The sequence below is a fragment of the Bos indicus genome, chromosome X, assembly GCF_029378745.1.
Source record: "Bos indicus isolate NIAB-ARS_2022 breed Sahiwal x Tharparkar chromosome X, NIAB-ARS_B.indTharparkar_mat_pri_1.0, whole genome shotgun sequence".
Classification (NCBI taxonomy): domain Eukaryota; kingdom Metazoa; phylum Chordata; class Mammalia; order Artiodactyla; family Bovidae; genus Bos; species Bos indicus.
Genome location: NC_091789.1, coordinates 150,543,487 through 150,554,385, shown reverse-complemented (window position 1 = coordinate 150,554,385; position 10,899 = coordinate 150,543,487). Strand labels below are relative to the sequence as shown.

At 51.8% G+C, this 10,899-nt stretch overlaps 1 protein-coding gene and 1 long non-coding RNA gene across 3 annotated transcripts in view; one reads left to right on the top strand and one right to left on the bottom strand.

Annotated features, from left to right (window-relative positions):
* CD99 (CD99 molecule (Xg blood group)) overlaps positions 1-10,899 on the top strand; it is a 30,156-nt gene that overhangs the window by 769 nt on the left and 18,488 nt on the right. For both annotated transcript variants that reach the window (XM_070784064.1, XM_070784066.1), the window contains exon 2: positions 10,604-10,633. In XM_070784064.1, the coding sequence (XP_070640165.1) occupies positions 10,604-10,633 (30 nt within the window). The remainder of the gene's footprint in view (positions 1-10,603; positions 10,634-10,899) is intronic.
* LOC139181173 (uncharacterized) lies at positions 60-8,787 on the bottom strand. The gene is made up of 3 exons (XR_011565254.1): positions 8,450-8,787; positions 2,017-2,263; positions 60-1,323 (listed from the first exon to the last, which is right to left on the bottom strand). It is a non-coding gene; the product is annotated as an uncharacterized lncRNA (long non-coding RNA).

The following is a 10,899-nucleotide window of genomic DNA, read 5'->3' as shown; positions in this document are numbered from 1 at the left end:
CCCGGCCTGGTGACGGCCGCTTCCCCGGAGCCACGCCCTACGGCCCCGGCCTAAATTTGGAGTCGGCCCGGGAGCCTGAAACCCGGGAGAGGGGGAGGGAGGCAGGAAGAACTCGGAGGCCTGGAAACCATCAAGTTGTGTGTGTGTGTGTCTTAGGGCCGCGGGGACTTGATGAGCGCGCCGCTCGGGTGGAGGGCTCCGCATCCAAGAGATGCGAACTGATCAGCCATGTGGCCCAGGAGATAATTGGCAAAAACCCTGGAAAAAAATAATAAAATAAAGGACGCCCAGGCCGACCACCCTCCACACCCAGCCTGCCTGCCTGTTGCCTGCATTTTTCTTTCTCGTCTTAAAATGGAAGTTGAGATCCTGGTTTCCAGTCTAATCTGTCCTTTTAAAAGGAAAGTTGCTGGGTGTGGCTTAAAAAAAAAAAACCTGTTTGTCCAATTAACGGTTGCTTTCTCTCCTTTATATATGGTTGTTTTTTAAGGAGACAGAGACGTGGGCTGTGTCCAGTCTTCAGGACTGGTTGCATCGGTGGTAGGCACGGTTTAGGAACCAGGCTTCGGCACCCCAAGGACCTAAAAAAATGTTGATGTGGAAATTTCCAGCTCAGGCTATGAAGGTTGCATTTTTTAAGCCCTGGCTCCCGACAGCTGTTTGGTTTAGGGAGGGTTTGCTAATTAATGTGTGAACTTTTAAACTGTGTGCCTTCCCTGGCGGCTCAGCTGCTAAAGAATCCGCATGCCATGCAGGAGACCCCGTTTGGATCCCTGGGTCGAGAAGATTCCCCTGGAGGAGGGCATGGCAACCCACTCCGGTACTCTGGCCTGGAGAATCCCATGGACAGAGGAGCCTGGTGGGCTGCACTCCAAGGCGTCGCAAAAGCGGCTTTCAGTTGAAAACACGTTCAAGAGCTTGTGCTTTTCGCGGGGAGGCTTTAGAAGACATTCAGCCTGATCCGTGGGGACTTGTTGGAATACTTGATAGCTTGGTGGGGAGGGCCCGGATTGGATTTCCTGTTTCTCTCTTTCCTGCCTTAAAACCTGCTTGGTTTGCTTCAGTAAAAAGTTCTTCGTGAAAGCGTTTTGCTGTCTGTTGCTGTGTGAGTCACACCTGCTCGCGAGAGTTTTTCTAGCCCCCATGAGGCTGCACTGCAGTGAGCCGCCGGAGAACCCCGCATACGGCAGCTGCCCACCAGCTCTCTCTCCTACCTGTGGTAGTATGCACATGTCCGAGCTGCTCTGCTCGTTCATCCCGCCTTCTCCTTCCCCTGTTCTGTCCGCCCAATCCATCCTCCACATCTGCTTCTCTGTTCCTGCCCTGCAGAGAGAGGGGTGCGTCTCTACCATTTTTTCCTAGATTCCACATACACGGAAGCCTAGAGTCTTAACCCCCCGACGGCCAGGCAAGTCTTTTCCTGCACCAATTCTTATGATTAATAAGGCATTGTGTGTTTATGGATCTCCGGAAGTCCTTTTGTGGGTATATAACAGGCTTCCCTAGGGGCTCAGATGGTAAAGAGTCCATCTGCCTGCCAATGCAGGAGACCCGGGTTCGATTCCTGGGCCAGATAGATCCCCTGGAGGAGGGCATGGCAACCCACTCCAGTATTCTTGCCTGGAGAATCACATGGATGGAGGAACCTGGAGGGCTACAGTTTATGGGGTCACAGAAGAGTCGGACACGACTGAGCAACTAACCCTTCATGGACTTCCCTGGTGGCCCAGTGGCTAAGACTTTGAGCTGCCAATACAGAGGGCTTGGTTTAGATTCCTAGTCGGGGAATTATTTCCGCATGCTGCAAAGAAGACCCAGGGATCAAACCCGGGTCTCCTGAACTGCAGGCAAAGTCTTTACCCTCTGAGTCACCGGGGGAGCCCCAGCAAGCACCTGGTGTCGCCAAATAAAATATATATATATATATAAAGAAAGTAAAAGCAGCTAAGTGAATGTCATCCCTTCTGTACAGGTTGTCAAAACAGGTTCCTTTAGCCATGCAAAATATTTACCCACCTTTGAAAAGGGCAGAGAAAGGACTTTGGCCTTGACTAGACAGACCTTTGTTGGCAAAGTAACGTCTCTGCTTTTCAATACGCTGTCTAGGTTGGTCATAGCTTTTCTTCCAAGGAGCGAGTGTCTTTTAATTTCATGGCTGCAGTCACCGTCCGCCGTGATTTTTGAGCCCAAGAAAACGAAGTCTGTCACTGTTTCCATTTTTCCCCATCTGTTCGCTGGGAAGGGTTGGGACCGGATGCCATGACTGCATGTGTAATCATAATGAAAAGAGTGAGGGAAGAGACGTGTATACCTGTTTCCAACGGAGCTTTGTGGATTTTTTTTTTTTTTTTCTTTTTGGCTGCACTGGGTCTTTGTTAGACTTCCCGGATGGCTCAGCCGTAAAGAATCCACCTACCATTGCAAGAGACGCAAGAGACCTGGGTTCGATCCCTGGGTGGGGAAGATCCCCTGGAGAAGGGCATGGCACCCCACTCCAGTCTTCTTGCCTGGAGAATCCCATGGACAGAGGAGCCTGGGAGGCTGCAGTCCACAGGGTCACCAAGAGTCAGACAGGACTGAGCACACTCGCAAAGGGTCTGTCTCTTGTGTGGCGAGTGTGGGTTACTCTCCAGTTGCAGAGCAGTGGGTCTGGGCATGGGGCTTCCCGGACTGCGGCTCCCGGACTCTGGAGTCCAGGCTCGGTAGCTGCAGTGCGTGGACTTGGTTGCTCTGACACATTTGGGATCTTCCCGGACCGGGGACTGAACCTCTGTTCTCCTGAATTGACAGGTGGATTCTTAACCACTGAACCACCAAGGAAGTCCCAGTCCTAATTTATAATCACCCTTAAAACCATATGGGACAAAGACACACACACACACACACACACAAGCTTCTAGCACACTCAACAGTTGTGAGTAGTTTTTTATGCGCGTGTCCTCCTGGGAGAATGGCCTGGTTGTACGGGACACGAAAATGGTGTGTTGTGTCTGACTCGCTGCGACCCCATGGAGCATGGCACCCCAGGCCTTCCTGTCCATCGCCAACTCCCAGAGCTTGCTCAAGCTCATGTCCATTGAGTGGGTGATGCCATCCAGCCATCTCATCCTCTGTCGTCCCCTTCTCCTCCTGCCCCCAATCCCTCCGAGCATCAGAGTCTTTTCCATTGAGTCAACTCTTCGCATGAGGTGGCCAAAGTACTGGAGTTCCAGCTTCAGCATCAGTCCTTCCATCGAACACCCAGGGCTCATCTCCTTTGGGATGGACTGGTTGGATGTCCTTGCAGTCCAAGGGACTCTCAAGAGTCTTCTCCAACACCACAGTTCCAAAGCATCAATTCTTTGGCACTCAGCCTTCTTTATGGTCCAACTCTCACATCCGTACATGACCACTGGAAAAACCATAGCCTTGACTAGACGGATCTTTGTTGGCAAAGTAATGTCTCTGCTTTTTAATATGCTGTCTAGGTGGGTCACAGCTTTTCTTCCAAGAAGCAAGCGTCTCTTAATGTCATGGCTGCAGTCACCGTCTGCTGTGATTTTGGAGCCCACCCCCCCCCTCCGCCCCGCACCTAAGAGAAAGTCTCTGACTCTTTCCATTGTTTCCCCATCTATTTTCTATGAAGGGTTGGGACCAGGTGACATGACTGCACATATAATCATAATGAAAAGTTTGAAAGGTCGCAGGAATCAGCAAAATATGGCACACAGACAGGAAGTGAGCCCAAGTTATGGTGAAAACAGAGCCTGTAAATTTGGTGGCGTTGGAGCGGGATTGCCCCAAACCCTTCATTTGTTCAAATAAATAAATAAGTGTAAAGGAAAACACAGGAAAACCAGGTCTGCCCCTGCCTTTGACAGCTGAAGTTGTATCTCTTCATGTAGGGAAACAGCAGTTCCTTTTGTTTTTTTTTTCAATTTCCTGTTCTTATTCTTTGCCAAGTTCGTATAACAGTTTTGGGAGTTGCCCTATGGGTGTGTGAGTTTCAGCTTTGTCTTAGAATGACTCGGTGCCCCCACCGTTTGGCTAACTCAAATTATTTTTTTTAAAGTCCTGTAAACAGGAAACCAAAAAGTTCCTCTTTTTTTTTTAATTCCCCAGTGTTTCTCCATGGGGTGGTGGGATGGGGGGTTCGAGACCTCCGATGTGCTGTGAGTTGAGAGCAATCAAAGAAGAAAATCATCAAACAAGTCAGAGGAGCAAACAGCAGCTTGCTTCTGCCCACGCATTGCTAAGTAAGCCCCGGTGTGGTTTCAGGCCTGTTCGTGCCTCTGGGTGGACCTGGCTTCCTAGTGAAACCTGTTTGTTCCTGAGGGTCGCAGGCTGGGGACTTTGACATGCGTTTGCCTGTCTGAAGCCTGTGTTCTTTCCGCTCTGCGTTCTGCCTGTGAAAGTGTTTGATAGAATCTCTTTATTTTCCAGAAGAGCCAGTTAGGCCGTCAGCGACTTTTCAAAGAGTCAAGTAATGACTCCTTAGGGTGCTTTTGAGAGGAAAAAAGATTACTTAAAAAAATATATTTTTAATTGATGATTGCTTTACAATATTGGCTTGATTTCTGTCATGCAGCAACATGAATTAACCATCACTTCAGTTCAGTCGCTCATTCGTGTTCGACTCTTTGCGACCCCATGCACTGCAGCACGCCAGCCCTCCCTGTCCATCACCAACTCCCGGAGTTCACCCAAACTCATGTCCATTGAATCAGGGATGCCATCCAACCATCTCATCCTCTGTCATCCCCATAAGGGTACATGTGTCTGGGATTCCCCAGGTGATGCTAGTGGTGAAAAAAAAAACAAACCCACCTGCCAAATGTTAACAGACCTGGGTTCAGTACCTGGGTGGGGAAGATCCCCTGGAGGAGGGGATGGCAACCCACTCCAGTATCCTAGCCTGCAGCATCCCATGGACAGAGGAGCCTGGTAGGCTACAGTCCAGTGGGGTCACAAAGATTCAGACACGACTTAGCACGCACAGGCATACATGTCCCCTGACTCTTGAATCCCACCTCTGAGTTTGTCTAACAGCTAATCTTTCAGCAGAAACTCTGCAGGCCAGAAGGGAATGGCAGGATATCTTTAAAGTACTGAAGTAAAAAAAAGTAATCTACAACCAAGATTACCTGGCAAGGATCTCATTCAACGTTGACGGGGAAGTCAAAAGGTTTACAGATAAGCAGACACTGAAAAGAGTTTAACACCAGCAAACCAGCTTTCCAGCAAATACTAAAGGGACTTCCATAGGGCAGTACCCACAGGAGGGAGGAAAGACCTACAAAAAAACCCGACCCAGAACGGTGAAGAATCCGCCAGGAGGAACATACGCGTGTCAATCACTGATTTTCCAGTGTCTGCAGAGAGTTAGGGTGAATTCCGCTTGTTCACCGCCCTTCCTTGAGCACGCGGCTAAAGTCAGGAGGGTTGCATTCCAGAGCTTGGAAGGTATTAGTCATCCCCAGACCGCGTAGCCAGAACATTGTGACCACTTCTTTTTCTCAGCGTCCCTCCCCTTCTCCCACCCACCACCCACACCCCACACCCCCACCCCACCCCCAGCCTTGTCTGATCGCGCTCTGCCCCTTTGCAAACCGACCAGAAGCCTCGTGGTGGTGTGACCGCAAGGGCGCGGTGAACCTCATCAGGGATAGACAGACAGCAAGCAGATGCTGCTGCCTCTGGGGCGGGCGGGGAGGTGTGCAGATTTCTCTCTGCAGGTCGAGAATTCCAGTGTTGCCCGTCACCATCTGCTGTGGCCGGCTATCTTGTCTTAGGGGTCAGTGCCCCATGGAGGATCAAGATGCCCTCATCTTGGGCACAGAATGAAGCCTTGCTGGACAAAGGGAGCCAGGGAGGTGAAGGCTTCAGTGCTCGAACAAGGGGTCACACGATGTAGGAGGAAGAGAAAGGGCGTGGGTGGATCTGAGACTGGGCGGGAGGGTCATAGGGGGTGAGGTCACGGGGATGGGGTGCTTGCCTGACCCATGAGGGCAGCCCCGACCCCACCCCACCCCTGCCACTGTGCTGAGGACTGAGTTAAGGACTGCTAGGCTTACTGGGGCTTCCCTGTTGGCTCAGCTGGTAAAGAATCTGCCTGCAATGCGGGAGACCCGGGTTCGATCCCTGGGTCAGGAAGATCCCCTGGAGGAGGGCATGGCAACCCACTCCAGTCTTCTTGCCTGGAGAATCCCCATTGACAGAGGAGCCTGGCGGGCTACAGTCCACGGGGTTGCAAAAAGTTGGACACGACTAGAACGACTTAGCACAGCACTCAGGGCCTGGCTGGACTGAGCCAGCCCTTGGTAGATGGGATTGATGATTGATGGATGGACGATGGGTTATAGATTTATAGATGATGGACAGGATGCATGCCTAGCTAGACACATGATAGATAATAGATAAGGCCGGTAGATGGAATGATTATGCAGTTAGATGGATGGATGTAAGGATTGGACAGTTGGATGGATGGATGAATATAGATGGATAGATCTTGAAGTTGTGCAGTGGTCATGTATGGATGTGAGAGTTGGACTATAGAGAAAGCTGAGCACCGAAGAATTGATGCTTTTGAACTGTGGTGTTGGAGAAGACTCTTGAGAGCCCCTTGGACTGCAAGGAGATCCAACCAGTCCATTCTAAAGGAGATCAGCCCTGGGTCTCTTTTGGAACGACTGATGCTAAAGCTGAAACTCCAGTACTTTGGCCACCTCATGCAAAGAGTTGACTCATTGGAAAAGACCCTGATGCTGGGAAAGATTGAAGGTGGGATAAGAAGGGGACAACAGAGGATGAGATAGCTGGATGGCATCTGTGACTCGATGGACATGAGTTTGAGTAGACTCCGGGAGTTGGTGATGGACAGGGAGGCCTGGCGTGCTGCCGTCCATGGCGTCGCAAAGAACTAAACTGAGATCTTGAAAGTGAAAGTCGCTCAGTCGTGTCCGCCTCTTTGCGACCCCCATGGACTTTTCAGTCCAAGGAACTCCCCAGGCCAGAATCCTGGGAGTGGGTAGCTTTTCCCTTCTGCAGGGGATAGATCTTAGATGAATGATCACACATAAATGATACATAGATTATACATAAGGTGAATAGACCAGCCAAGACTCCTTATAAGCTTATCACCAGGCCGTGGCTTGTCATCTCTGCATTCCTACAAGATAAGGGGACTCAGGGCTGGGGAAGAAGGTGAGCGTCGCCTGGGGTGTGGACTGCGCACTCTGTCCGGCTGCAGGAAGCAAGCTTTCCTGTCCGCCTCTGCGAAGGCTGATGCTGGCTTTCCCCGAGATCTCACCTGCCCCCCAAAACTTCTCTCCAGCTTATGCTTCACCTCTGTAACCACTGATGGATCTAATCCATTGTAATCACGCCCGCGGCGTCTACACCATGCAGAAAGAGGGCTGAGCGCCGGAGAACAAAACTTGACCGCGGTGGTGCTAGAGAAGGGCTCTCTAAGAGGGGTCCCTCGGACAGCCAGGAGATGCCGCCATGGAGGTGGTTCGGTGTCCCGCGCCCACGGGGAGACTGATCATTGCTGTGACTCGGTGTTTATGGTCTTCCTGTCCTCCCGTTGGGGCGTGTCCAAGTATCACCCTGGTGGGACTCCAGAGAAGCTGGACCATGGCCTCGAGCTCGGTGCTGGGCACCCGGAGGCTCAGTGGTTATTAGGGGCACGGACTCATGGTTTTTGGGGCAGGTGAAGCCCCAGGCGGTGCCCCCCATGAGGAGCCCAGCATGCAGGCCTTGGGGACGCCCGGGGTCTCGGGAGGATGGGATGACGGAAGGAAGGAGACCAGCTGGCCGAGCGCGATGGGGAGGATGCTGGGTGATGATTCATGGCCCGTGTCCCCTCCGGGGCCTGCCTCGCCCCATCTGAGTCATGGGGTGCCCCCCCCGTCCCCTCCTCCAGCATATCTGGAGGCTTGAGGGGGCACCGCCTGCAAACCACAGACGCTTCGAAGGCTTCCGGCCCAGGGGCTGGGGTCCTGCCACGCTCTGCAGCGAGCGAACCACCTTGAAGGTCTCTGCCTCCGAGGTCTGCAGCGGGCACTCGGCTTCTGGCCGTGTGGACAGTCCGCCCCGCCTCCACGACCGCTGGGGTGGGGCTGGGGGTGGGTCTGTGTGTGGGCACCCCCCCCAACTCCCCGCCGAGGTGGGAGGCACTCAGGGGAGCCGTCAGCTTCTCGAAGTCGGGGTGGGGACACAGGAGGCAGCCTCTGGGGAGAGCGGGGCCCTGGTCAGTGTGGAGACGCTGCCCAGATGATGGGTAGAGAACCATCCCGGCTGGGTGGGTACCAGAGTCTGCAGTGAGGACCACTAAGCAGGGAGGCAGTGTGTGCACAGCCACTCAGACAGAAGGCGCGTGCACTGGTTCAATACGTATTCACACACACACACACACAGCACTTGTTCAATACGTATTCACGCGCGGGCACAGACACACACATATACGCACCCGTGAGAGTGTACCTGCAGAGCACACATATGCACACATATGCATCTGTCGCTCAGTCGTGTCCTGCTCTCTGCGACCCCGTGGACTATAACCCTGCCAGGCTCCTCTGTCCGTGGGATTCTCCAGGCAGGAACACTGGAGTGGGTCGCCCTGCCCTCCTCCAAGGGGGTCTTCCCGACCCAGGGATCGAGCCTGTGTCGCCTACGTTGGCAGACGGGTTCTTTACTGTCCGAGCCGCCTCGCAAGCCCCAGATGTAGGCGTGTGTGCGTCTAAGTCTTAAACTCCTTATTCATTGCGCCATCACCACTTCTGCCTTTTGGGAACCACAAGTTTCTTCTCTGTGTCTCTGAACGTGTTTTGGTTTTATAAATAGCCTCACTGGTATAATATTTTTTTACATCCTACACGTCAGTGATACATGATATCTGGCTTTCTCTGTCTGACTGACTTCACTGAGTATAATCGTCTCCAGGTCCACTCATGTGGCCGCAAATGGCATTATTGTGTTCTTTTTTTACAAATAGGATCTGCCTGCCTGTTCTTATGGGAAGAAAAATCACACACAGAGACACACTGCCCCAAACTCTACACTTGCACATGTGCACACACCCAAACTGCACACATCGGCATAGGAAACCCCGCCTGTACACACACCACAAATCCACACACCCACACTGCACTTAGACACACACTTGGGCACACGCACAAGGCAAGCACACATACCTATACGCATACACACACACAAACAGCCCAAACCACACACCTACACACCAACCCCTGTGGGTCCCAAGTGAGTGAAAGTCGCTCAGTCGTGTCTGACTCTTCGCGACCCCATGGACTGTAGTCCCGCCAGGCTCCTCCGTCCGTGGGATTCTCCAGGCAAGAATACTGGAGTGTTGCCATGCCCTCTTCCTGATACAGGGATGGAACCCAGGTCTCCTGCATTGCAGGCAGATTCTTTACCATCTGAGCCACCAGGGAAGCCCAAGCCACTCTGTAAATGGGCACAGACACACACACACACACACACACACACACACAGTCACTCAACACACACAGCTGCACGCCCGTCCACATACACACAGAGAGGAAGGGGGTTCTAGTCTTTCTGTGTGACATTCCGCAGGACAGAGCATATCGTGACCATCTGGAGCTTCCCGGGGATGAAGGCAGCTTGTTAGATGCCCGGCAGTTCCTGAGGTTGGGGGAGCTGCGTGTCATCTTTGATTTGCGCACATTTGCAAAGACCCTGATGCTGGGAAAGATTGAAGGCGGGAGGAGAAGGGGGCGACGGAGGATGAGATGGTTGGATGGCATCACCGACGCGATGGACATGAGTTGGGTAAACTCCGGCAGTTGGTGATGGACAGGGAGGCCTGGCGTGCTGCTGTCCATGGGGTCGCAAAGAGTTGGACACAACTGAGCGACCTTTAGTCGGCCACCATTCTCCTTTCTGCTGACCGGACACTCAGCAGAATTCCCTTTGCTTTTCTTCAATTCATCATTAATTGGGAATAGAAATAGTATTGATGTCGTTTCAATAAAGCAGTCAGCAACTGGATCGAAGAACCGTGGAATAAAGGCAGTTTCCGCCTTCTCGGCAGCAGTTAAGAAAGAAAAGGAAAAGTTATGCTTTCCTGGATCGTCTGGTATTTCTACAGGAAGTACGTTTGGGTTGTTTAGTTATGGATAGGTTGCTATTCGAAGGGTTTTCCTCTCCACGTTTTCTCCGTCGTGTGTTGGAAACTGGGCTTCTCCGGTAACTCAGACGGTGAAGAATCCACCTGCCAATGCAGGAGACGCGGGTTGGATCCCTGGGGTGTGAAGAACCCCCTGGAGAAGGGAATGGGTACCCAGCTCAGTCCTGGAAGTTGTTCCTTGTCGATTTCGAAAGACCTGCTTTTTTTAGAATAACTCACGTGCAGAATTATCCTGGTTTCCTGCTAGTTTAGTTGTTGCTAAACACTGAGATCGTCGACAGTCTAAAAGATAAGCTGACATGTTCTTACTTTTAGGCTTGAGGGTGAATATTGCAAAAGAGAACTCAACACGTGATCCACCTTCCAAAACCATGCCCCTTTTTTTATTGTTTTCTTAAATTCCCAATTTAATTTTTAGTAACTAACTGGACTCTTTTTTTTTTTTTTTTCCAGAGGATTTCGATTTATCACACGCCCTTGATGGTAAGTAATATTGCAAGCATTTTATAGACTTGGAACATAGTAAATCTTTTGAAACACGTCTTAATGGCGATCACCAGACTCACAATTGTTGAGGAAAATGGAGATGCTCTCATCGGGATACGTTAATCCTTTTTTTGGTGCAGTAACTTCCATACTCCGTGGAGGTCAGGAGGCCACACAGGATTGCCAGGCGCTTGGAGAAGTGGGTGGTCCCCCGTGGGCTGGTCCTCGCTGAGCTGATTTCCTGTGGACTGATCTCTCATGGG